Source organism: Rhinatrema bivittatum, chromosome 6 (genome assembly GCF_901001135.1).
Source record: "Rhinatrema bivittatum chromosome 6, aRhiBiv1.1, whole genome shotgun sequence".
Lineage (NCBI taxonomy): Eukaryota > Metazoa > Chordata > Amphibia > Gymnophiona > Rhinatrematidae > Rhinatrema > Rhinatrema bivittatum.
This window is the reverse complement of record NC_042620.1, coordinates 178,488,536-178,516,477: the sequence shown is the minus strand read 5'-3', so window position 1 is coordinate 178,516,477 and position 27,942 is coordinate 178,488,536. Positions and strand designations below refer to the sequence as shown.

At 44.2% G+C, this 27,942-nt stretch overlaps 1 protein-coding gene across 5 annotated transcripts in view; it reads right to left on the bottom strand.

The window, feature by feature from the left end:
• Positions 1 to 27,942, bottom strand: part of VPS8 (VPS8 subunit of CORVET complex) — an 818,099-nt gene that overhangs the window by 168,440 nt on the left and 621,717 nt on the right. For all 5 annotated transcript variants that reach the window (XM_029606199.1, XM_029606197.1, XM_029606196.1 and 2 more), the window contains 2 exons: positions 27,472 to 27,641; positions 21,872 to 22,040 (listed from right to left, as the gene is read on the bottom strand). In XM_029606199.1, coding sequence (XP_029462059.1) covers positions 21,872 to 22,040; positions 27,472 to 27,641 — 339 coding nt within the window. The remainder of the gene's footprint in view (positions 1 to 21,871; positions 22,041 to 27,471; positions 27,642 to 27,942) is intronic.

The window sequence follows — 27,942 nt, the reverse complement described above, 5'->3', positions numbered from 1 at the left end:
TTCTGAAAGCCCATAGTGCATATCTGATCACCCAGAGCTCCAGGAAGTTGATTTGAAAGTGATGTTTCTGGGCAGACCAAATGCCGTGAGTGCTGAGCCCATCTACATGCACTTCCACCATTACAAGGTGGACACATCTATGGTCAGAACAATTTGTACTGGAGGAATTTAAAAGGAAACCCCCCCCCCCCCCTCACCAAATGGGAAGTTTCTCGCCACCAGGACAGAGAGTCCCAGAGTGACCTGGATGCAGTCCTGAGATTCTTCAAACCACTAAAACTGTAGGGTCCATTGGGCTCTTCTCATGTGCAGGTGTGCCAAGAGAGTAATATGTATAATTGCAGCCATATGGCCCAACAGCCTCAACATGTTCCATGCTGATGCTTGCTGGCTCACATGGATCTCTGCTGTTATGGCCAGCGGAGTGACAGCCCTTTGCCGCAGCAGGAAGGCCTTGGCCTGAGCCGGGTCTAGCAGAGCTCCGATGATCTCCAATTGAGGTGATGAGATCAGACTTGGGATAGTTGATGGCGAACCCTGGGGGCTCCAGCACACAGAACGCATGGACTCCTGAGCCCCTGCCTGAGAGATGCACTTGATCAGTCAATTATCCAGAAAAGGAACTCCAGGAACTCCCAGTCTGCAAAGATGCACCACCACCACAGATAAGCATTCTGTGAAGACCTGCAGGGCAGATGTTAGCCCAAATAGCAGATCGTGGTACTGGAAGTGCTGGTTTCCCATCATAAAGCTGAGATACTTCTGGTGAAAGGAGAAGATCTTGATTTGAGTGTTGGCATCTTTTAGATTGAGAAAAGGATCAAGGCACCCAGGGAAATCATCTTGAACTTCTCTCTTTTAAGAAATTTGTTCAAGGCCCTTAGGTCTAGAATGGGATGGAGTCCCCCTATTTTCTTAGGAATCAGTAATTACCTGGAATAGAATCCATGCCCTCTTTGCCTTGATGGGATGGGCTCAACCGCTCTGGCTGTTAAGAGGGAGGAGAGCTCATAGAGTGGTACCTCCTGAAAAGATATGAGTCCCCAAATTGGACTTGGAGGGCGATTTGGTGGGAAACTCAATAGGTTTAGTCTGTACCCTCTCCTTACAACCCATCCGAGGTTATACTGGGCCACTGGCTTGCATAGAACCGTAGCCTGCCCCTAACAGAAAGGTCTCCCAACATTGTTTCTGGAATTTTGTTTATACTCTCTCTGGTCCGGTCAAAACCCTGTCCCTGTTGCTGACAGAAGCCATCTAGGGCTTAGGGGCCTTTTGTTGCCTAGGGTGGCAGAGGTTAGTATCTCCTCGGGCGGAAAAAATAATTTCTTGGACCTAATCTCAGAATCTTCCTGGATGAGGAGGCAGGGTATTGAGTGCTTGCAGAGAGCTGTTGGTGCATCATGCAGTGATCACAAATCGGTCCTACCGCATCCTTCACATGATCTCCAAAGAGATTCTCTCCTGTACGTGGCATGTCAGCAAGTTATTATTGCACCTCTGGATGGAAATATGAGCCCCTCAGCCAGGTGAGTCTGCTGGCTCCAATCTTTGCGGAAGAGACTCTCAATACCACTTTGAAAACATCTTAGGTTTAACGGACTTCGTATTTTCTACCCTCCAGACTCTTATTCACCAGAGATGGGAGGGAATCATGCTGCTGCTGAGGAAGCAGCTCAGCCAACTTTTACACCTACTTCAGGTTAAGGCAATTAGTGTAGCTCGGTTTAAAAAAGGTTTGGATAAGTTCCTGGAGGAGAAGTCCATAAACTGCTATTAATCAATAGGGAATAGCTACTGCCAGTTGCTGGCATTAGTAGCATGGGATCTATTTAATGTTTGGGTATTTGCTAGTTACTCGTGACTTGGATTGGCCACTGTTGGAAACAGGATACTGAGCTTGATGGACCCTTGGTCTGACCCAGTATGGCATATCTTATGTTCTTATAGGATGTCCCACATGTACTTTTCCATGAAGAACTGGTAGGCTGTTATGCAGGCAATGAGCATAGCACCCTTTAAAACCTTCCTCCCAAAAGTATCCATGATCCTCAGATCCCTCCCAGGGGGCACCAAAGAGTGGGTCAAAGTATTCTTGGTCCTTTTGAGAAAGGATTCGACCACTACCGATTGGTGTGGCAGCAAGCACTTGTTGAATCTGGGAGCCTTCAGACCTTCATTTTAATAGGAGCTATCAATAGGGGGTTCCTCCACATCCTCAGCAGTATCTCGATAAGGATCTCATGCACTGGGACTGCCACAATCTGCTTAGGAGGCTCCACATACTGAAAGACATCCAGCATCTTGTGCCTGGTATCCTCCTCCATCTGCAAATTAAATTAGCCATGAACCTGACAAACCCTGGAAAGGAAAGATCTTCTGGAGACTTCTTTCTGCACGTGTGAAGAGAAAAGTCAGAGGGAAGACATTCTGATGCCTCATCATCTGAGATATCAGAGAAGCCTGCCCCCCAGGGATAGAGGGCTTCCCTCCTCACTGTCAGTCAGAGGACGAATCCCAAGGTGTTTGGTCCTCAGCCAACGGTACAGCCTCTGGACCCTGAGCATCCTCCATCCTCGGGGAAAGCTTTCTCCTCCGAGGAACTGGGGATGACCACTGGACTGGTAGGGTGTGGCTCTGATGCTGCAGCGGGCACAGACACCAGTGGCGGTATCAGTAGATTATCAATGAGCATCTATAAGGAGCTGAGCAGCAAATTGTTGGTAACAGTACCGAGGTCATCTGTGCTTTGGCACCTTCTCCATGGCAAGCTGTACTCATTTCTCCAGCTCCTTCTCTAAAATCGCTGATGTCAACACCAACTGGGATCCAGGAGGAATGACCAGATCACCTTCATATCAGAGAGGAGGATCAGTGGCTGTCATCTGGAGTGGTGGAGGCTTTAGTAAACCACTGGGAACCATGAAGAATGAGCACTTCTCACCATGGGGTAGCTTCTGGGGCTTCTCAGCAAAAGCTGGAGCATCCTCGTTCCCGGCACTGTGCATCGACAGGGACCAATGCCAATGCTTCTTTAGCATCTCTTGATGCCCAGATTGGTCCTTCCCCAGTGCCGAGGTCAAAGAAGAGGGACCCGATCCTGTCTTTGGCCTGGAGGAGCTAGGCAATACCCTGTCTACCGAGTCTCTGGTAGCCACTGATGCTGATGAAGCTGGCAGCCCTGCCGATGTCGATGGCTCTGTGGCTTATTGGTGCAGTTCTGAGGTCCCTTGATGTTAGTGTCTTCTGATGCCGATGGATTGATCTTCCAATGCTCATAGAGATGTTCCATCTTCTCCAGATGGGCCCAGGGTCCTTTAGGAATCATCTGGGCACATCTGCGGCAACCCTGGATTTCATATGATGCCCCCAAGCAGAGTATACATCTATCAAGGGGATCTGCGATAGACATTTCCTTCAGGCATTGAGGGCACTGCTGTAATCCCAAGGACATGGTGTTGCAAAATAAAAGGGACTCAAAATCAAAATCAATGGCTGCGGCCATCGATGACCAGCATACACCAAGTGGACCACTGCCCCAGGGATACAAACACGGAAGGAAACTTAGCAGAAATTCCAAAAAATCTACCTAGAGATGATACCAAGGGGAACTGAGGGACCCTGTGTCAATAGGGTGCAATCCTGCTGGTAACACAGCAAACAAAAGCTTAGAAAAAAAGAGAAAAAATTGAAATATATGAGCAACTCATAAACTATGACCACTGGGCTCAGCGGGAAAAGTAAGACTGAAGGGATCCAGCAAGGACACGTGATATAATGAATGTTTGAGCATGTTCAGAGAGGCTCAGTCAAAGTTCTAGAAACTTTGACATGTTTTCCATGCCGGGTTCCTTTGGATGATGTCACCCATGTGTGAGGACTGCCATCCTGATTGTCCTCGGAGAACTTGTTTTTTCATTAGGTAATTCTAGTAATTGTCTTTGTACTTTTACACTTTTCAAATTCAAATAAAATCTGTTTAAAAACAAACAAAAATAAGAATTGATGTGAACAGGCAGAGATTTTATTTATTTATTTATTTATTTATTTATTTAACGCTTTTTATTTACCGGCATTCGTAGGACACATCATGTCGGTTTACAGGTAACTGTGAAAGGAAATTACAATGAACGATGATAGAAGGCTAACTAGATAATATACGAAAGTACAGTGAGAGAGTTAACGAGCAGAAATACAACTTTGTTGAACTAAGAGGATTTTGATTATCCATATCAAGATTAGATAGGCATATGAACTTATAAACAATATTAAGGAGGCATATGCACTTATGAATTTAGCATATGAACTTATAAACAATATAAAGGAAGCAAGTGCACCTATGTACAATTAAAAGCAGGGGCAGGGGGAGGCAGGGAGGGAGGGAGTGAGGAGGGAAAAAATATGAGGAGGGAGAGAGATATGTGTGAATATACTGAGCAAGAGACAGGTATAGTCAGGGGTGCTGCAGCTGAGGGTTGAGGAGAACCGCTCAAAAGTGGTATACTACACTCAAAAACTACAAGCAGACCAAAGACAGTTTAAAAACCAAACCTGGATTCCATGTTTAAATGCCTGACCGAGCATGGGTGGCCAGATTGACAAGAAGGCTGAAAGCCCAAATAATTAAAATATGGACTAAAGTTATCATTTCACTTAACCATCTCCTTGCATCTTTTGGATTGTTTGCAGAGAGCAGAAATTCCGACCTGCATTTGAGGCTTTTCTGCCTATTTTCAAAGCCTGACACTCCATAACGCTTTATTTTTATTTCACCCAATGACACTGCCCTTCTGTTTGTTTAGGTATACTGCTAATGTTGTGTGGGGGTCCATGGCTAGAATAGCAGAAGGTACTGTACATAAGCACTGAGGTGTACTAATACAGCACTGTGTCCACCAAGGATAAATGCAGCTGCAGGTCAAGACTGATTACCTTATCTTTGCGTGTGGTTCAGTATTGGCATATCAAAGGAACAATGCAATTTAAGACTGTCAATGCTGGAAAAGGAGTTTTCATCTTACTACTGCAGTGGCAAAGGTTGTTGTAGGTCAGGGCCGAGGTGCACTGGCAGAGGGGTATTGTAGATTTAAATGTATTAATATAGTGGGGGGGGTAGTATTGAGTAGCAGTAATTTCAGTCTGTTGCTTTCATGAGAATACAGAAAAATTAATTTTCATTTATCTTTTTAAAAACTAGAGTAAAACCTTTCTCTGAACCATCCACTATTTCTCTCTCTTCTGTTTCAGAGGTTTTTTTTTCCCACTTGCTCGTTTCCTTATTTTATAGGACTAATAACATATGAATGCTGAAAGGCTATAACTGAGTACTGTTTACTCCACTGAGATTACGCTCTTCAAAAGTTTGCCCTCTAGCTGGAAAGATATTCTTTATAAACTCTGATGTAAGCTGACTAGTGCTCTCAGCTAGCTTTTTATCACAGCTGATTTGGCATGAGGCTGCTGGAATCTCCCAGAAGACTATGAGCAAAAACAAGGTCAAAAATGCACTTACAAAAACAAAATTATTTTGTATTTAAGTAGAAAAGCATGAAATATAACTCTTGGATATCCTTTCAAAAAATGTTTTGGGGAAGAAAAAGCACATGCAAAAAACATTTGGTCTTTAAAAAAAAAAAAAAAAAAAAAAAAAAGAGTAGTAATACATCCCTCTAAATCTGATTCCTTAATTTGAAAAAATTTTTTTTTGTGGTTTTCTTATTGAAGTTTATTTGTTTGATTCTGCTCTCTACTGTTTAGTTTTTGTTCTGAATATTGCAGTTGGTGATGGCTACTTATTCTATTAGATTTTGATGTTTACTTATGAGTATATTGCTTTTATTATGTATGTCTTTATGTAATTGACCATGCACTGAGGATATGTTTGGAATAGAAATATTTTAAATAAATAAGGTATTTTAATGTTATCTGATCTTTGCTTCCTTGGAATTGCATTATTCAGAGTAGCATTGCTGCAGCAAACACCTTTTATTTATTACTTTAATAACTGCAACTTCTAATGTAAAGCTACAGAAAAACTGGCACAAACATGACTGCCCTGAAGCCGGGTGCTGTTAAGTCAAGAAATAGACTATAAATTCAAAGGTGTACTGGCACATGCATAAGAACAGAGGTTGGAAAAAGTCTTTTACACCGACATCTGGTCTAAATGTTGTGCCAGTCTTTTCCTCAATGGCCAAAATGTACCTTTCATGTTTATACGGAAAATGCTTAGTACATTTGGCCTACAGTGAGCTATTAGTCGAAATGCAGAACTTCGGGGTGGATTCAGGTAGCATGGTACTCCTGAAGATTCTGAGTTACTGAGTGTAGCCTTTCATCTGTTGGGAAGTACTTTTGTTATTTATTGAATGGTTTCTATATGGATTATTTTTATACCTTTTTTTTTTTTTTTTTACTGCTTTTATATTGTTTGCATGAGTAACAAAGTATTTTTTGAAAATTTAACTCAAAAAAGCAATCAAAATGTGGACCGATGATTACCGTATTTTTCGCTCCATAAGACGCACCTGGACCATAAGACGCACCTAGGATTCAGAGGGGGAAAATTTAAAAAAAAAACATTTTGTGCTAAACCGGCTCTGTCCCCTGGTGTCTGTGCGTCTTATGGAGCAAATTAGGGGAGTGCATAACATTTTTTTTTCTCCCCATTTTGTTTTCGGGTCTGGGGAGGGCCATTTCGGTCTATTTCCCAGATCAGAAAACTTTTGTCTTTCTATTTCTGTGGGACCCCCCCCCCCCCCCAAAAAAAAACCCCCATCCCAACCCTTTAAATTAATTAACAGCCCCCACCCTCCTGACCCCCCCAAGACCTGCCAAATTAATTAAATACACCCCCCCCCACCCTCCTGACCCTCCCCCAAGACCTGCCAAAAGTCCCTGGTGGTCCAGCGGGGGTCCAGGAGCGGTCCGGGAGCGATCTCCTGGACTTGAGCAGTCGGCTGCCAGTAATCAAAATGGCGCAGATGGCCCTTTGCCCTTACTATGTCACTGGGGTCAACCAATGGCAGCGGTAGCCCCTGTAACATAGTAAGGGCAATGGGCCGTGAGCTGCCAGTAATCCCGGACCCCCGCTGGACCACCAGGGACTTTTGGCAGGTCTTGGGGGGGTCAGGAGGGTGGGGGGTTGTAGTAAATTAATTTGGCAGGTCTGGGAGGGGTTGTTAGATTTTTGTTTTTTTTTTATATTTGCTCCATAAGACGCACAGACATTTTCTCCCCACTTTGGGGGGGAAAAAAGTGCGTCTTATGGAGCGAAAAATATGGTACATTACGATGCAAGAAAACTAATCTTAAGAACATAAGAACATGCCTATACTGGGTCAGATCAAGGGTCCATCAAGCCCAGCATCCTGTTTCCAACAGTGGCCAATCCAGGCCATAAGTACCTGGCAAGTACCCAAAAACTAAGTCTATTCCATGCTACTGTTGCTAGTAATAGCAGTGGCTATTTTTTAAGTTAGCTTAATTAATAGCAGGTAATGGACTTCTCCTCCAAGAACGTATCCAATCCTTTTTTAAACACAGCTACATAAACTGCACTAACCACATCCTCTGGCAACAAATTCCAGAGTTTAATTGTGCGCTGAGTGAAAAAGTACTTTCTCCGATTAGTTTTAAATGTGCCACATGCTAAATTCATGGAGTGCCCCCTAGTCTTTCTATTATCCGAAAGAGTAAATAACTGATTCACATTAACCCGTTCTAGACCTCTCATGATTTTAAACACCTCTATCATATCTCCCCTCAGCCGTCTGTTCTCCAAGCTGAAAAGTCCTAACCTCTTTAGTCTTTCCTCATAAGGGAGCTGTTCCATTCCCTTTATCATTTTGGTCGCCCTTCTCTTGAATAGGATCCTTATTCCGTATTTACAAGGATTTGTATTGATTCATAGTACATGCCTTCTAGTTGAATACATGCAAACTGTTTTTCGTTTGATTGAATGCATGATTAGCAGATCATATGAGTGCTAGCTACAGTGCATCAAGCATTCCTAAATATTGAGGGAACTGAAAAGGCTTACGCTTAGCTCTATGCCCAGTTCAAACTTAGCTCCATGCCAGTAAAGAAAAATCAATGAAGGATGAGGCCCTAGTGGTGATATTCTAGTCTGCACCCATATGCTCACGGAAAATATTTCTAGCACTTTAGAAATTTTGCCAGGCGTCATTCTTGCTAGCTTGGTTTAAATTTTATTTCACAGAATCAAATTTTCTGGGACTTCCTATTATGGCTACCTGCTAATCGGTCACAGGGGAAGGAGCTCCTTTCAGGTTCCCCACTAATAAGTGAACCTGGGCTGAAAGTAAGCTTGAAATTTTGATACTAAGACAGTGGAGGTCTTTTTCTGAGTGAAAGCCAAGAAGTGGTGATAGTAATCTGCGGTTTTAAGCTAGGTGGAGCGAATTACGAGCTCTAAGCTAGCGAGAAGTACTTGCGAAAAGAAAAAAGCAGGAGAGGCACTGGCAGCGCCAAGCGCAAGCAGTTTCAGATATTTTTGACAAACATCTGTTAAAACTGCAGTTGGCATTGAATGAAATAAAAGGCTTTATGGAGTTTCACAGTAGACGCGTGGATGCCACGGAGCAGAGAATTGCAGATCAGGAGGACCAGGTGATGCAGGCTGAGAACATATTAAGTGAATTAAAGGCTACCAGTGTGCGGCTTTAGTGGAACAGCTTGATGATCAGGAGAATTGAAATCGCAGGAATAATCTATGGATTATAGGGCTTCCAGAAACAGTGAAAGAATCTGACCTGCTTGAGATAATTGAGAGTTGGCTCCCATGATAGTTGGGCTTGATGCTGCTGGCCTGTTGATAGTCTGCAAGCACTCACATAAAATGGGACAGTGATGTGATGCTAAGAGCAGGTCAAGACCAGTCATGGCTTGGATTTTAAAATGGTCACATAAGGTTAAAATAATTCAAGCGTACCAAAAAGCAGAGGTGGTGGTATATCATGGACAAAAGCTTTTAGTTTTCAATGACTTTTCAACTCACGCGGTGGTGATGCAATAGGAAATGGTGCTGAAATGTTCAGTGCTACATCACAAGGGGATAAGATTTGCTCTCCTCTATCCTGTGAAGCTGCATGTCTTCCACAATGGCGCTGCAAAGGTTTTTGCTACAAGAGTGGAGGCTATGCTTCTTCAACAGCTGAATGGTGTGTCAGAATGAGGCATGCTAATACAGAGGAAGTGCTGAATTTTGTTGGATTCATTGTCTTGAAAGGTGGCAACGGCTTGCTTCCTTGGGTGTGTTCATCAAGTACTTTGCTGTTTTAGCTGGTTATTACATCGAGCTTCTTCTGGTTTTTTTTGGCGTTTCTTCCTTTTTTGTTAATAAAATTGCTGGACCTTTGCTGATCAGTAACCCCAAGCGATGGTGTTTTGGTAGCTTTGCCAGGGGAGTTAGCATGTTGCTGTGTCTCTTCCAAGCTCCTTTGTTGTCCTCAGTTGGATACACTGTTTCATGACTGTCATTTTCGTTATGCACGTGAATATTAAATATGTTTTAGCCTGGGGGAAAATATTCTTGAAGATAGTTTATACTTTTTGGTGGAGAACCTGGGTTGCGTGGTGGTGGAGATGCAGAGTGTGGTCCCTTGGAGCATTTGGGTGTTTGTTGGTTGGTTGGTTGGTTGGTTTTCTGAATGGGTGTGTGTGTGTGTGGGGGGGTATGGTTGGGGATCTGAGAGGGGGGGGGAGGCAAGGTGCAGCAGTCCGAGGTGGAAAGTAGAAGTATTGTGGGGAAAGCAGAGTTGCTTACTTGTAACAAGTGATCTCCAAGGTCAGCAGGATGGTAGTCCTTACACATGGGTGACATCATCGGATGGAGCCTAGCATGGAAAACTTTGACAGGCACACTGAGCATGCCCAGCTTGCCGCTAACCATGCGTCTTTGCTGAGTTCCTCTTCAGTCTTATAACAGAGTTCGCAAAAAATAAAATAACAAACCGAGAAACCCAACTCTGCAGGGTGATGGGCAGGTTTCGTGAGGTCTAACATCCTGCTGTCCTTGGAGAATACCTGTTACAGGTGAGCAACTCTGCTTTCTCCAAGGTCAAGCAGAATGGTAGTCCTCACACATGGGTGATTAAATAGCTCCAGGCTGCTCTGAACCTGTGCAGCCAAGGACAGGTGCCAAAGTGCACAACAACTAGAGCTGCCACAAACACAGGAGAAGGCCTGCACCCAAGGATAGGGGCCAAGGAGGGAGAGTTTGGTTTTTAGGCCTGGAAAAGATTACGGAGGACGGACTGCCCAAAACGACTGTCCTGCCTGCCATCCTTGTCCAGGCAGTAATGTGAGGTGAAAGTATGGAGGGAACTCCAAGTTGCCGTTCTGCAGATCTCGTGAAAGGGAACTGCACACAAGTGAGCAACCGAGACCGACATGGCTCAGAGTGAGCTTTTATGTGGCCAGTCAGCTCGAGACCCACCTGCACGAAACAGAAAGGAATGCAATCTGATAGCCAGTGGGATAGAGTTTGCTTGGAGACAGGTACTCCTAAATCTGTTTCTGTCGTAGGAGATGAAAAGCTGAGTGGAGACTTGGTGTGGTACCGTGTTTTCCAAATAAAAAGCAAGTGCCCTCTTCAATCCAGTGTAAAGCATGCTCCCCTTGGTGTGCGTGGAGTCTTAGGGAAAAAAGAAGGCAACACAATGGACTGGTTGAGATGGAACTCTGAAACCACCTTGGGAAGGAATTTCAGGTGTGTCCGCAGGATCACCTTATCGTGACAAAACTTTGTATAAGGCGGGTATGACACAGCACTTGCAGTTCATTTACTCTGCAAGTCGATGTGACTGCAACCAAGAGAATCACCTTCCATGAGAGGTACTTGGGATCATAAGAACACAACGGCTCAAATGGAGGTGTTAAGCGCCCCAGCTGTGGGCCTGCGTGGCCGGATCCCCTCATTTTGAGGGGCAGAAGGCTTGCTCCTGCCCCCCCCCCCCTCCCCGCCGGTTCCTGCCACCGTAGCCTGCCTCAGCTTCAGACGCTGACGACGACGAAGCTTCCCATGGGCCCCCTAGGTGTGCATGCTACCTCCTGCTATTTAAAGGGCCAGCAGCAGGAAAGTTACCCGTGGCCATTCCCTCCTTGCTCAGCAACTGGTCCTGCTCTGTCCAGAGTGCGATTTGCTCAGAGTTCCTGATCCTGTCCCCTCAGATTGCTCTTCTGGTTTTGACTTGGTACATTCCTGGATTCTGTCTTGCCTGCCGCCTGTCCTGATCACTGCCTGCTCACCGTCTCCTCTTGTTAGCCGCCTGCCCTGACATCTGGACTGTCACTGGATCTCCTTGCCTGCCGCCTGTCCCGACATCTGGTATGTCCGACTTTGCCTCTGCCTTCCACCTTCAAGGGATTGTCTTCTTCAGGAGACCCGCACCTAAGTCCTGCCAGCTCCAGTACCCAAGGGCTCAACCTGAGGGGAATGTGGGCTGAAGGTCCACATTCCCCTCAGGGGGGGTGAAGGTCCAGTTGGGTCTCCCCTCCTCCTGCACCCGCCTTCCAATGACAAGGACCTATGGAGGGCTTCCTCCTGTTGGTAGCGTCAACCTTGACTCAGCTCAAGGGTCCACCTCCTTAACAGGTTTTCATGAGTTGCAAGAAGATCACATTAAGATCCCAGGAAACCGCTGGGGGGGGGGGTGAATGGGGGGCTTCAGTTGCAGCAAGCCTCTCATAAATCAGCCTACGAGTGGATGGCAAGAAATTGCAGAACCATCCGAACCCCGATGGTAAGTTCCTATAGCACTGAGGTGAACCCGCACCGACGTGGTCTGCAGACTGGACTCAGAGAGGGACAACAGATAGTCTAGAAGTGCCGAAAGGGAGCAAGAGAAGTGGTCTAGACCGTGGCTCTCACACCAGGAAGAGAATCACTTCCATTTTAGATTATGGGATTTTCTAGTGGAAGGCTTTCAGGACTCCAGAAGGACACGAGATACCCCCTCCGACAGGCCGAGGGCCTCTATCGTTACCTGGTCAACATCCAGGCCGTGAGGGCCAAGGCCCACAAGTTGGGGTGGCGGAGCCTGCCTTGGTCCTGGGTGATGAGGTATAAAGCCATCCCTTATCGCATTGGGGGGGCCCGAAGCCATGTCCTGAAGAGTCTGAACCTTGAAATTACTAGAGTAGGACTTAATGTTATCCTAGAAAAGTATTGGGAGTAACCAATATTAATAAAGTAACCCAGTGCTCTTCACCATATATAAGATATTAACGACGCTGCACATCTAAAGATTTTAAGAAATGACCATCATAATAGGCTTCCTCGTTAGGGCTTTCGCCTATTCAACTCGGCCTTATATATAATCACAGGTCATAGTTGTAGGAACATTTTTTTAGGAGAATTTTTTCTTTGCAAATGAAACTGATAAAGTCGTTGGCTCTTCCAGCCTAACTAATATTATTCCTCATACAAAATCCATCGCTTGAACAATTCAACTTATCTTGAGATGCTTCGGTATTTCAATGTTTCAGTCAAAAAGCCATAACAGTGTTCACAGTGCTGCTGACCCGACACGGAGCCGTGTTTCGGACTGCTACCACCATCTCCCAGTCCTTCTTCAAGGGTAATAGTTAAGTTTGTCAAACTTTTTCAAAAATGGCGCTTCAGCGTTTTCCAAACCCAATGATTTGGAAAACGCTGATCCTCACAAGCCCTTCATCGTTGAGGTGGACACCTCAGATGTCGGCGTTGGGGCCATACTTAGCCAGCACAGCGATACACTCGTTCTACATCCCTGTTCGTTCTTCTCGAGATGCTTCACACCAGCAGAGAGGAACTACGGCATCGGCGATACGGAACTAGTTGCTATCAAGTTAGCGTTTGAAGAGTGGTGCCCCTGGTTAGAAGGTGCCCAACATCAGATAACTGTGTTCACTGACCACAAGAACCTGGAATATCTAAGTCATGCTCAGAGGCTCAATCATTGCCAAGCTAGATGGTCACTTTTTTTTTTTAACAGGTTCAACTTCCTGCTCAAATATCGTCCTGCTGAGAAGAATGTTCAGGCAGACGTTCTCTCCCAGTCCTTTACTCCTGATGATGCCCCAGACGAACCACGTCACATCATTGATCCTGAGAAGTTAATGCTGGCCACTACCCATTCGGTTCCCGCAGGTAAAACGGTGGTTCCCCTGTCTCTAAGGAAGAAGCTGTTGAATTGGGCTCATGACTAAGTTAGCAGGCCACCCAGGACAATCTTGTACCCTTGCTACCCTACAGCGATACTATTGGTGGCCGTCTATGAGAAAAGATGTGCAAGCATATGTAGAATCCTGCACCTCCTGCGCCAAGCAAAAGCCTCCTGCCGGCTGCCCTTGGGGTCTGCTCCAACCTTTGCCCATTCCTGATGAGCCCTGGATGCATATTGCAACCAATTTCGTGGTCGACCTGCCTCCATCTAATGGCAACAATACTATATGGGTTACCGTGGACCGGTTCTCGAAAATGACACACTTTGTTGCTCTATCGGGACTGCCATCTGCCTCAGAGTTAGCCAAGCTCTTTGTGCGGCATATTATTCGCTTACATGGGATGCTGAAACATATTGTATCAGACAGAGGAGTCCAGTTCACCGCCAAGTTCTGGAGGGCACTGTATCGAAAGTTCGATATTTCTCTGGATTTGACGTCTGCATATCACCCTCAATCCAATGTACAAATGGAGAGAATGAACAGGACTCTTAATTCATCCACACCTATGTCAATTCTAGGCAAAATGATTGGGCAGAGTTACTACCCTGGGTTGAATTCGCACCCAGCATCCGCCACAGCCTCTTCCACCACTTCCCTTACCATTGACTGGTACGTCTCCAGCTGCCCAAGCTACGGCTGACGAGATTCACCAACTCTGGATTCAGACCAAGGAGCTTCTACATAAGGCTGGACAACGAGCAAAAATGAAAATACACAACGCTTTCCACATTTCCCTCCTGAAACCACTTATTCTAAGTTTTCTCAGAAGACTCCTGATCCATAACCCCTCGATGCTGAAGACAACATTGCGTACAAGGTGGATGATATATTGGATGTTCGTAAAAAAGGAAAGCACTGGAAGTACCTCATCTCCTGGGAAGGGTTCGGACCAGAAGAAAACAGCTGGAAACCTGCTGCCAACATACTGGACAAAGAGATGCTACATCGCTTCAACCTTGCTAATCCTAGGAAGCTGAAACCCCCTAGGAGGGGCCCTAAGAAGGGGGTACTGTTGCGTCCATCGGTCGCAGGTTGCTACGACCTTTGCTGCTCCCTCCTTTCTCTATGCAGCTCCAAGGCTGGGCAGAATGGTGGCCTCTGCTTCCACACGCTGACCCTTCATGGCGTGCCCGGGATGGCGTGGGTGCTTCCGGCAGCCATCTTACATCTGGAGTTACCTAAGGCAAGCACGCGCACCTGCCCCCTTCTTAAACACATCATGGCTGGAATCTCGGAGGCATCCACACCACATGACTTCTTGGAAGACGAGTTAGCAAGGAATCTCATCCTGCTAGTTCTGCCTCTCTGGGACTTCACCTCACTGACTTCTGGGTGACCTAGGTACCCGTTCCACGGGGGCCTTGCCACACTCAGGGCTATCTGCTCCTCGGAGAGCCATTCTCTCTCTCTGTTTCAGTGAGTTCCTGCATCGTCCTCTTACGCCTCCGCCTGTTCCAGTCATCCTCTGTGCCTGATCTCCATCTGCCTCTACAGTACTGGTGTGAGTACACCACCTTTGTGGCACGGATTCTCGGGTTACCCTGCTTGCGGGCCACTACCGGATCCCTCTTATCTTGTCAACTATACCAGCAGCTTCCGGCCTACCCCACGCTGCGGACCACTACCGGGATTGACAGCACAAGCTAAGCCTAGATAAGGTATTCACCGGACTAGTCTGCTCTGCGGATTACTACTGGACTGACCAGCTACAGTACTGACTCTTTTACTTTGCCCTACGGATCTACATTGCTGTATAATAAAGTTATTTCCTCTGTTGTCCATCACTTCTAAGACCTTGCCTGTTGTGGTAAGGGCCCACAGGACTCCTCCCTGTGGGCGGAGTCTTCACTCGCCATGACCCAAAGCCCACTACTAGTTCAAGACACACAGAACATCACAGCTTGGACCCAAAACGTTTTTCCATTTTATCGAGGCAGCCCAGATGACCCTTTGGGGTCATCTGGGCACAGAGATCAGAGACGCGGACATTGTGGGAAGCCCTCAGGCAAAGGACACAGACCTCGTGGGGTCTGTGATGGACATGGTCCAGGGGCACTGGTGGCACACCAGCGGAAGCCGGTTGATGCCACTGGAAAAAGAGCGCGATGAATGGTCAGCAGGCACTGGGAGGGGACGCCGTTGGTGATTGACTGCGATCACCTGAAAAACTTACCGATCACAGGCCGAGGAGGGTGAGGGACTCTATGCTATGCATGGAAGGCAAAAAATACTTTAAAGTAGCAGATTTTGCAAAAAGAAGCGCGATCTCCGAAACCACAAGGCAAAAGCTCTGCAGAAGAGACTAAAGAGGGACCCCGTGTGGGCACGTGGTTAACGGCATGCTGGGCAAGCTCAGTGGGCCTGTCAATGTTTCGAGAAACTTTGACAAAGTTTTCCATGCCAGGTTCCATCTGATGTCACCCATGTGTGAGGATTACCATCCTGCTTGTCCTTGGTGAAATGTAAAAGTTGGATGATGCTTCATGTTTGGGACTTGGGATATGCTGTCAGATATGGGATGGCCCGGATGCTGAGACTGGGCAGCATCTGGGTAGTATATGCTTTTTGGAGGTATTTTGCCATATTAGTATGGTTCATTTATACATTACTGTCAAGTTATGGTTAAAATACAGGTTTACACTTTGAATGTTGACGGCATACATTCCCAATCAAACATACAAAGTTACTGGCTATGTTTCGTAAGCAAAAGGCACACGTAGCTATGCTGCAAGAGACCCATCTTTCTGACCTGGAACATCTTAATTTAAAGAAAAACTGGATGGGTCGATGTTATTTTTCTTCTTTCTCCAGAAGACAACAGGGATAGACATCTTGAGGCACAAGCATTTGGCTTTTCAATTGGAACACCAAATACCTGATGAGGAGGGCAGATATGGCATAGTATTTGGAAGCTTAATGGGTCACAAAATCATGTTGTGTACTATTTATACCCCTAATACTTATTCCCATGAGTTCTTTTCAGATACATTGGCCATTATACTACGTTTTCTCAACTATCAAGTGATTATTTTTTGCGGGGGCAGGGGGGGGTGGTTCAATTTTGTGGCAGACAGCGTTGATTGGTTTTTGGCTATAGCCTTGGTTGCGGCTTTCGAGTGTATACTGCTCAAATGGAAGGAGGAAATACCTCCCAACATAGCTATATGGCAGTGTAGAATGTCTGCCTAAATGGTGTTGGAGCAAACAGATGTAAAAGATGCATGTAGAAGGTAACAGAGGCATATAATGAGACGTAAGTGAATCTTTTAGATCAGCTTCCAAAGGAGATGATCCAAGCCCTTCTTGAGCAAGGGTATACATCCATATGGTGAGCAGCTTTTGAAGTAGTGTACTTGGGGGGAGGGAGAATCAATGTTCTTCCTCAGACTGGGATGCATGTGCAACAGCGTATTCATTTTAAATTACTAGTTTTACATTTTAAATCAGTGAAGATGGATGGACCATATAATTTGTCAACCAATGGCACCGGTAGCCCCTGTCACATGGTAGGGGCTAAAGGCCACAGGCGCCATTTTGGTTAGTGGCAGCCGAGGCCCTGGGAGCGGCAGATCGCTCCTGGGCCCCCACCTGGACCACCAGGTATTTTGTAAGTTTTCTTTTGGGGGGGGGAGGAGGAGTTGGGGCTGGGGGCGGCGCAAGGCGCCCAATCCCCTTGCACCGGCCCTGCCTGCAGGGCATGTAAACTTGAAGAAAGTAATCTAATATATAAAACGTTCCCATAGTCTATTTTTGGCAATACAAAAGATTATACTAATGTACGAAAGTCATTTTGGTCTAAAATGTATCTCACATGCTATAACGTATATATTTTAAAGAATCCTGATATAAGCTCTAAGCGGCTGAAAACCTTAAAAATCTTTCTGGATGTTTACGGGAAGCAGAGTAAAGTAAAAGGTAGTATACGGTACTGGAGGAGTCATTTTTGTACTACAAATTTGAGATAGAGTTGGATGCATCTGTGTGTGTGTGTAAATATGCTTCTCATAAATCCAGAAAACATAGCCACTCTCCTTAGTTCAGGAGGGAAATAACTGTGACCAGGAAAATCATCTTGAACATGTCCCTTTTTAGGAATTTGCTGAGGGTCCTTAGGTCTAAGATGGGACAGTATCTTCCAGCTTTTTGGGGGACCAGAAAGTACTTGGAGTAAAATCCCTGCTCTCTCTCCTGTTGCAGGGATTCTGCTCTGGTCTGCAGAAGATTTCTGACCTGTACAAGTTCTGGTGTTTACTGAGCATTAAAGCTATTCAGGATAGGTGACTTTGAGCAATTTCCAATAGATGTAATTTGTAGTCATCCCTTATTATTGAGACAACCCAGCTGTCTTTAATTAGCAATGGACCAACAATTTACAAAGAACCTCAGCAGCCCCCCCCCCCCCTCATAAAGGGAGATCCTTTGGAACTGAGACTGTGCTCTGAATTCAGTCTGGTGGTATACCGAATCTGAGGCAGCATGGATTCATCAAGGGAAGTGTTATGATATCGAGGTGTTTGGTGGATTCTTAGGTGCAACAGTGATAGTGACTCCCACAGGGAACAGCCCCGTAGGGAACTGTAGCACCAGGCTAGACTCAGATGCACAAACACAGAGAATATATCTTTATTATGCGGCTTGTATGGTTCACCAGAAGTGGCAGCAGAGAGTGAATGAGATAGCAACAGTCTGTGATCCTTGGCGCAGGTGACTCGCCCCAAAATGGTGGTATAAGGCCTCGATGCAGATATCCAGTGAGGCGCTGTAGGAGAGACAGACTGGCAGATGTTATTACACACTCCCTTGTAGCTGAGTAGATAGAGTTCCCAATAGGCAGTAGAGAGAGGGTAGGTAGCAGAGGCGTCCTGTTCCACAATGGTGGTGTAGGGCCCGATGCAGATAGACAATGAGGAGCTGTAGATGAACAGACTGGGAAAAGTAGTACTCACTCTCTGTAGCTGATAGGTAGTGTTCCAGCAGGTACAAGAATTGGTAGCAGGCACCAGGATAGTCACACAGGCCCTCGAGGAGCGAGTACCTGGATTCAGGATAGGAACCTGTAAATAAGCAAAGGGCCCCCGAGGAGCGGGTACTCAAGTTAGTAGAACCCCGGAGGGTGAAGACAGCTTCCAGCAGCAGCAGAAGCAGCAGAGCAGCTTCAGACCGGAATGAATCCAATCCGTTGCTAACTTGGTGAGAGTTAGCAAATGGGCAACCTTTTGTAGTCAGAAGCAGTGATGTCACTCGAGGGGGACGTTCGAGGTTCACACCAACACTGCTACAAAATGTGAGGCGTGCACGGGCGCGCCCTATGAGGCCTCAGGTCAACATAGCGGGAAGCCACACCAAAGCCGCTCCCGGGACGCCGGAGGGTGAGGCAAGGAGACGCTACAGACACCATTCTCCCGAGGCTGGTGGAGAAGGCTGAAATAGAGGTAAGGCATGTCGGGCGAAGCCGTCTGAGACCGACGGACGCAACAGGAAGGTCCTGTCAGACAAATTTGATTGATTTTTTTTGATTGGGTGATGTGAGAAATGGATCAAGGAAGAGCACTTGATGTGATTTACTTGGATTTCAGCAAAGTTTTTGATATGGTTCCACACTGGAGACTTGTGAATAAAATGAGAAGCTTGAGAGTGGGAGTCATGGTGGTGGAATGGATGACAAACTGGTTGACTGACAGGAGACAGCATGTAATGGTAAATGGAGCCTACTCTGAAGAACAAACAGGGTTAAATGGAGTGCCACAAGGATTGATTTTGGGATATCTAAACATTTCAGATTAACCGTAAGATTATATTCCTTATAGGCCTGCTTCCATCACTTGGCCCTCTTTCCCCTGCACAGATCGGGACCCACATGAAGTTGCTCCTCCAGCTGGTGATGTCATAGTTAGCTAATGGGTGATAAGCCAGCCACATTCCAAGAGTGGGTTGCCCCCAAAAGGGCAAGTCAAAGGCATTCACCACTTGCGTGTGCCCCTTCAAGCAGATCTGACAAGGGACTTTTTATACAATTTATTACAAGAAATGTGTCCTGTGTTAATGCTGCTGCCTTAGTGAATTTGAGATAGGGTTTAGTTAATTGGTTGGCAGGTGCTGAAGTAATGACTGTTCAGCCCTTGGTGAGAGACTGTTGCTGGCCAGGTTGCTGGGTGGTTAGGGACTTGATTATATGCTGTCGATTGCTTATGTATTTATAAATTATGCATGTTTTGAATGTATTTATGTATTTATGATGTGTGACTATATATTTGACTATGTATTTTCTGATTTGCTTTTAACATCATTGGGTGGTCCATTGGTAGATCAGGACCATAGTATATAAACTCAAAATTAGATTAGATTAAGCGCCAGCTTCATGGAGTTAGACTTTTCTCCTTTTCAGCAAGCTAAAGTCAACAACCTCCCCTTCTCAGCAAGACATCTGTGTTCAGATATTGCAACCGAGGCACTGTGGCCTTACTTCAAACACTTGTAGCAAAGTTGGTGATGGTCAGTAAAGGAGATCTTTCACTTGAACTTGGGGAAGAACTCAAAACAGGTCGTATGCTTCTCAGACATAAGGACAAAAAATCAATATGGACAAAAAATCAAGCAAAGAAGAAATTTTCTCTGAAGAAAGACTGCCAAAGAATTTGAAAAAAATTGGCTGAATGGATCAATAATAGGGAATTACAATAATCTGTCCTTGCAAAGATCAGAAATTGCAACACTGTTCTGAAGTCTTCCATGTACAATAGGGATTTTAAATGTCTTAACTTCACGTGTTAAATGTTTTAACTTTGTACATTAAGACATTTAAAACCCCTATTGTGCATGGAAGATTTCAGAAGTGTCGCAATCACCGATTTTTGCAGGGACAGATTATTGTAATTCCCTATTATTTAGGAGTTCCTCCTCTATCTTGTGTTCCCTGCAGCTGTTACAAAATTCTGCAGCCAGATTACTTTCCGGAGAAAAAAAAAAATATGATCACATTACCCCAGTACTTGCTGCCCTCCACTGGCTCCTGGTTAGAGCTAGAGTTAGATATACATTTTAAACCTAATTTGTAAATTAATACCACAATATCCCATGGGCAGGTGCCATGTTGCGTATTTACATTCCTTTGAGAATATTAAGATCACAAAATAAAGGCCTTCTGGAAGTTCCAGGATTCGGCAGGCACATATTAGCGAAGTAAGAGACAGAGCTTTCTCTATAGCTGGCCCAGCTCTGTGGAATACTCTGTCAGAGCAGCTCAGAATGCAGAGTGATACAAAAGGGTTCAAAAAAGTTGTAAAGACCTGGTTATGTACAGAAGAATTTGCAGCAGAAAGCACAGCCATCTAATAAAGAATGGCAAACGAATATCCCTCCAGCAGATGAAACTGTATTGTTGATGATATATTTTGGTATTCTTTGTTTTATATGCTATTTGATATAAAAATAGATATTTTATTGTGTATGGTATATTTTGTAAACCGTTACGTTGTATGGAGTAGCGGTATAAAAGAACCTTTTAAAATAAATACCATGGACATGACAGGGAAAAGAAAAGAATCCTGTGTGAAACAGGATGCTGGGCTTGATGGACCCTTGGTCTGATCCAGCATGGCAATTTCTTATGTTCTTATGTGTGCTGGCTAGCAAATGAAAATATACAAGAAAACTTACTGAACTGTCTAAAACCTGACTATGAGGCTAATGGGGTAGCCGCTTAAGTAACTCACAAAGGGCTGGATTTTTAAAAGGTTACACGCATAAATACAGAGGATTTACGCACATAACCAGTCCTGCGCGCGCCCGGCCTATTTTATAAAGGCCCGGCGACACGCGTAAAGCCCCGAGACGTGTGTAAGTCCCAGGTCTTTACAAAAGGGGCGCTCTGTTGGAGGATTGCGTGCCGGCAGGCGCAAAAGGTAAGACAAAAGTCGGGGGGGGGGGGGGGGGTTAGAGTACAGCTGGGGGAGGAAGGGTTAGGGGAAGGGGTGGGAAGGTTAGGTTAGGGGGGAGGGAACAGAGGAAGGCAGCGCGGATCGGCGCGCACAAGGTGCACAACTGTGCACCCCCTTGCATGTGCCGATCCTGGAAATTATAACATGCGCGCGCCTGAGCGTGCATGTTATAAAATTGGGCATACATGTGCTCGCGCCGGGTAGCGCGAGCACATCTAGGCCATGTACGCTTCTTTTAAAATCTACCCCAAAGTCTAACATCTCTGGCAAATGAAAAACTAAAGGAAGCTGCAAGACCACAGCAGTGCAGAACTCCCATTCATGTGTGGAAAAAGTCTTTTGGCCTTTCCAGACAGTGGCACTAAATGCAGTCATGTGACTCCACTTGTGTAACTTGTGAACCTGCTTGTTTTCAGGGAGCTGGTTGTAGGATGAGACGCATCAGAACTTAGTGGTGTTAGGGCTTCAAATGTGTGAACTCATCTGTTTCATTTTACAAAGGCGTTCTGATCAGAAACTGACCCAAAGGTCCAGAAGTGAAATGTAGTCACTATTATTTACTCCTTTTAAAGAGATCTATTTTATACGTGTTATAAACTATACAAAGCTGTTATGACCTTGGCTGCAACCACTGCAGAGCTCAAAGAGGAATATAGAATATAACTTTTCGACAGAGTTTTCCAATGGTTTTCGAGAGTCCTTACCTGCACCAAGGAAGATGCTCTTCCCTGCCTGAGCTCAGGAACAGACTCACTTCCTTGTCCTCCTTTGTTTCTGGAGTTGCACTTGTAGCACATCCATCTTGTCTGCCCCACTGTTTCCACAGTACATTCTTTACTTAGCAGGCACAGGGAGTGGTAAAGGTGACCACAGCTGCAAGAAAAAAAATATTTTCTCACTATGGTTTCAAAACTGAACTAAATTAATTTTGTACAAGGGGAACACCATGCTTAAAATGCAAGGCATTTTATTATCCAGTCAGGAAAAAGTACCATCTTTTTGGCTGGATGATAAGTCTTTAGACCTAAGCAGAATGAGTTAATTTGAAGAGGGCGTCTTGCTCCTGCTAGAAGCATCAATTTTGAATAAAGAAAATTGATGGCAGAAAAAGAACATATGGCCTATCTAGTCTGCCCATCCACACAAACTACTCAGAATGTTTGAAATGTCCTCACTGAATGCTCAGATTTTACAGTCTATAAAAAAATATATTGAAATTGTACTAGCAGTAAGAAAGCAATGTGTCTTTCCCTCTGAAGGAAATAGGAAACACTAGGATATCACCAACTGCTCTGTTGCCTCTACTACTAAAAAAATGGATGCTGCCAAGAGTAGTAGAGCGCCTTATTAAAAGTAGGTTAGCACTCATTCCAACTGAATCCCAAACTTATAGCTCAGCTACGGCACAGGAGGGCAAATCCAGTTTGAGAACCACAAACATGTCTGATTTTCAATGTATCCATAACAACTATTCATTGTGGGGTAGATTTTAAAAGAAGTGCACTGATTTTATTACGTGCATGTTATAAAATCAATTGGCCATAATCCACGCACGCATGTGTAGGCGTTGCACGCAGGGGGGTACATTTTCGAATATTACGCTCGGCGACGCAATCAGGCCTTCCCTTTCCCTTCTCCACCCTGACTCCTACCCCCACCTAACTATAAGAATTTGTTTCGTTTTTTTACTTACTGCTCCGGAGCAGAAGCAAGTTGCACGCACCGGCTGCTGTCCCGGACGGCCTCTTATTGCCCCTCCCCACCCCCGTCCCTTTTTCAGGGCCCAACGCTTGTGCGCAAATTGGCAGTTACGCACGTGGCTGGGCCCTTTTGAAAATGCGCGCGGCGCACTGAGGGCCCAGCCACACGCGTAACTGCCGGTATTTACGCGCATGGCCCTTTTAAAATCCTGCCGTGTATGTTTTTCTGTACATGTGGTTTAAGCACCTGGTTGATTTGTCTATTTGGACTTTTCTGAAATCCTACCCCATAACTCTTTAGGACCACAGCTAGGGGGAAAGGAAGAGTTTCACTTGCTTAGACAATAAGCTACTTTTTAATTTTCAGCATGAAGTTTTCCAAGAAGACATTTGGCTATCTAAAGGCTGAACACATTATTGTTTGCCAGGGAAATATAGACTTTGAATTTTGGTCTGCTATGGAACATGAGGTCTATTATATGCTTTTATTGCCTCTAATGTTTTTTTTTCCCCAACAAGATCACTGATTGCATAAGCCTGCTGTATTTTCTCCAGTCTCTGGTACTGTATATCACAGACTACCTTTGTATCATTTTCTTGGATTTTCTGCTTTTTTCCCCACTATGTCTTCCTATAGGAGACAGCACTCTTTCTCTCCTCTACCACCTCTTTGACCTAACCAGCAACAGCTATAGCTGCTGACTAAATCTGCATCTGTCCCTACTGATGTAGGCAAGGTCATATATGAAAAAGACACCAATGAAGAAAAAAAATCTTCACTACTGTTTCTTAGATACCTCAGTCTAGATTTAAATTACAACACAAGTCTTTCCAACTTTGTACCCTCTATAGCTCAATATCAGTTGCCATGTACACAGTGCTGTAGAGCAATAATTCATAGGGAGGGTAGTTTTAAAAGCTCTTTTCATGGATAAAACAGAGCTTTACCTGTGGAAATGTTTTACTTTTTTTTAAATTGCCCCCTATTTGTGTGTCAAAGTGGGAGGCGTTTGGAATTATGTGCATCATTTTTCTGGGAGAATCTACCCACACAACTTAGCAGATGTAAATCTATGTTTGTAGTTTTTCTGGGATACATTTTCAAAGGGAAAATATGCATGTACTTTCTCTTTGAAAATCTGTGTAAAGACTGCAAGTTAAAAAAAAAAAAAAAAAAAAAAGAGCACCTGCAGACTTTGTACAAATGTGGGCAGTAATAAAATTATTCCCCTAATGGCATGGTGCCCTTTTTCCAGTTGCTTACAAGTTACTTCTTTAAGCCCTTACACTGTTCTGACAACACTTGTCAATTTTAATCTGAATCGTTCTAGTTATTGAAGTTCCTTGATAACTGTAGATCTCCACATTGGATATCTGCTCCTTTGGAACTGGACTGACAAACAAACTCCTGTCAGATATTAGATAGCCTTTGAACAAATATCAACATAATACTTGAAGGTGAAAGAACCTTTGGTGCAAAATCAGAAAAAGTTTAAAGGCAACCCTAAAATTTTGTGCTAATATTTACTACTTTATTTCTCAGTTTCATTCTACAAAGTTAATTGTTTTTCTGTTACACTGCTTCTTGATCTACAGCACATGGATATATCACAGCTTTTTTTCCAGTAAATACACAGATATACTGATTATCTAATACACAACAGGAAGCCCTGATGCTTAGATAACACAAAACTTCAGAGACTGGTAGATCAAAGTACTGAATGACAAAAACCTGAATTCATTTTTGCATTTTTCATTTCTATGAGAGAGAAATCTAATTGCCATAAAGACTAGAGGCTCATTAAAGGCTGCAACACATCGCAACAAAGCAGAAGACCAAAGTACTTAATAAGTTCCAATCTTAATGGTAATTATGTCTGTTACCTTTGCTGAAAGATAAAGATAAAAGTTTATATTTTTCTATGTTGGTTTTATTTTTACTTATTTTTTCACCAAGGAGTTCTTTAAAAAAAAAAAGATTGCTATCTGACCGCCCTGCACCGAGATGGCTTTCTGAATTAACACCAGATGATATATTTGTGGGATGCCCCAGAGCAGGTTAATTTAAAAAGAACTTATTGAAGTCTAAACATAAATCTCTTTATTGAAGCATGCAGAAACCTTTCATGTTTCATTGTAAATGACCTATACCAAAGATAAGAGAGAGGAGATTAAAGCCTGCCTTTCCCCTAAAGCACCTTTTTTCTTAAAATGGAAGGGAAAAAGGAAGGGGGTCTAGCATAAAGAGGTGCTAACATTTTTAATTTTAAAGTATTATTTTTCTTTCTAATTTCCTGTCCTAGCTCTTGCTCTTAACAGATTATTTCTTTACTGTTGCTGTTGGGAGTGTGATGCTTGTGACCAAGTTAGCCCTGGTGAACTACAGGCTGATTTGTCTTCAGGACATATATTTTTTGGATCAAGACATCAATATCTCTGTGAGGTTTTTTTTTGTTTTGTTTTTTTAAACTGTTTACCTCATTCTTTCCCCTACTAGCGAGGACTGACTGATGATTTAGGTTCTCTTGCTCTTCAAGCGTTGGGGAAGCCTCCTCAGAGACTGAATCCAGCAGTGCCACTTATATAGCCCAGTATGGAATTGCCCCTACAGTAGAAATCAGACCTTCTCTCTTCTTTCTCATTCCATGTACCTGCATCCTAATATATAGATGACTCAGTTCTGGGTCATTTGTGCTTCAGCCATGAAACTGGCTGCTATTCTTAATTTTATTCAACCTGAATCTGGAGGTGCCCATCTTGCAGTTCTTTTCCTTGCTGTAGGCTGCACTTCCACTTTCAGAGCTACTGTTGAAAATTTACAGTACTTACAGGACATTTTCAGTGAACACTCATAGCACGTTACCCTAACCTATAAACATTAGAGAAAAGCATAATTGTGTACTACTCCTAAAATGCAAAACAATTGTGTGAATTAAAAGTTGAGTAACTGCAGCCCTGGGCAGGTCAAATCAGGGAAATAAGTTAGGCGCTTAGTGATGATTTTCAGTGCTAACCTAACTTAGGTGCCTAAAAGTAGGCAAATAAAAATAGCAGGCCTAAATTTAGGGACCTCAAGTTTTAGGTGCCTAATGATAAACAAATATGTTCAGCCCAAAGCCTAGGACCCTAAGTTTGCTTGAAAATTTGCCAAAGTCAAGTGCTTATTGTTCTTTTAATAGTGGCTTATGTGTTCAAAAAAGTACAACAGCATGATCAATCATCTCCAACTCTCAGTTATCCCCTATTCTTGAAACAATATTAAAATATTTGGCTTCAACCTTGTCCTTTCTGCTTCAACCAGTACGGTACCAACTGTTATTATAACGAGACATGCTTGCACCCAGAAATAATTACCGTATTTTTCACTCCATAAGACACACTTTTTCCCCCCAAAAGTGGGGGGAAAATGTTTGTGTGTCTTATGGAGCGAATATAAAAAACACCCTAAAAATCTAACTACAACCCCCCCCCATCCTCCTGACCCCCCCAAGACCTGCCAAATTAATTTACTACAACCCCCACTCTCCTGACCCCCCTCCAAGACCTGCCAAAAGTCCCTGGGGTCCGGGAGCGCTCTCCTGCACTTGGGCCGTCGGCTGCTAGTAATCAAAATGGCGCCGACGGCCCTTTGCCCTTACTATGTCACAGGGGCCGACCAATGGCACCAGTAGCCCCTGTGACATTGTAAGGGCAAAGGGCCGTCGGCGCCATTTTGATTACTGGCAGCCGATGGCGCCAGTGCAGGAGATCAATCCCTACCCCTGCTGGATCACCAGGGACTTTTGGCAGTCTTGGGGGGGGGGGGGGGTGTCCCACAAAAAAAAGATAAAGATAGAAAAGTTTTCTGATCTGGGGAGTGGACCGAAATGGCCCTCCCCAGACCCGAAAACAAAATGGGGACAATAAAAAATGTTATGCACTCCCCTAATTTGCTCCATAAGACGCACAGACGCCCGGGGACAGAGCAAGTTTAGCACACAATTATTTTTTTTAATTTTCCCCCTCTGAATCCTAGGTGCGTCTTATGGTCAGGTGCGTCTTATGGAGCGAAAAATACGGTAAATAAACTTTTAGCCCCAACAGCTTTTTTTTTTTTTTTTTTAAATGAAGGAAAAAACTTCAGATGCATGACCTAGGCAACACATGCCTATGATGTGACACATGGAAGTACCATCATTAGTAAAAAAAAAAAAAAAATCTTTTAAATTTTGTACAATTATATAAGATTTTTGCTTTATCTTAGTGCAGATAAATTGCACAAAATTTAAAGGAGAATTTTTTTTTACTAATGAATTGATAGTATCCAGTTGTCTCCTTTTTTATTTGAATTGTTCATCAATTCTTATTAAGACATTCTATATTGTGCACCATTAGCAAGCCTGAGACCTTCCAATTCATTTTACACAAGCCACTGAAAAGCTGAGGAAGAATAATGTTTTGGTTACCGGCAATCAGGGACAGGTGTTTCCAAGATAATTTAACAAACACACTATTACTTGGTGTTAAAAAACAGATGAACAAGGATTGGCTGCCAATCAGTATTTCACAGTCTCCAACAGATTAATCAGTGTAGAGTAACATGATGAGAGAGAGTTTATTGGTACCTAAAAATGATGATTTCATCAGCTGCCTCCTGCCTTCTTTTGTACTGCTGCAGGCAGACACAGCAGTAATCCTGTTTAGGGTTCAGGCCCCTAGTCATGCAGGTCCTTAGATTACAGAGGGACCAGTGCAGATCCTGGTTAAGCAGGTTGGTGGTGGTCTCCAAAAGGGTCTATTTGAAAGCAAATGAAAAGTTTGAGCTTAGTGTGGGAAAACAATATCTGATTTTACTATTACAGCACCACCTTATTTACAACAGAGATAATCTATGCATTTAACAATTTATGAGAGATTTTCTAAGGAATATCAATAACAGTGCAACACAACAGGACGCAGTCTCTAACAAACACTTGCCACTGTGCTTTTAACTCCACAAATGACAGAACACAGTGAAATGGAAAGTTTTTTTTAGCCTTTCTTTTAGTTCTACTAAACATGTCTATATAGCTGAGAGGAACAAAGCATTCTAGATA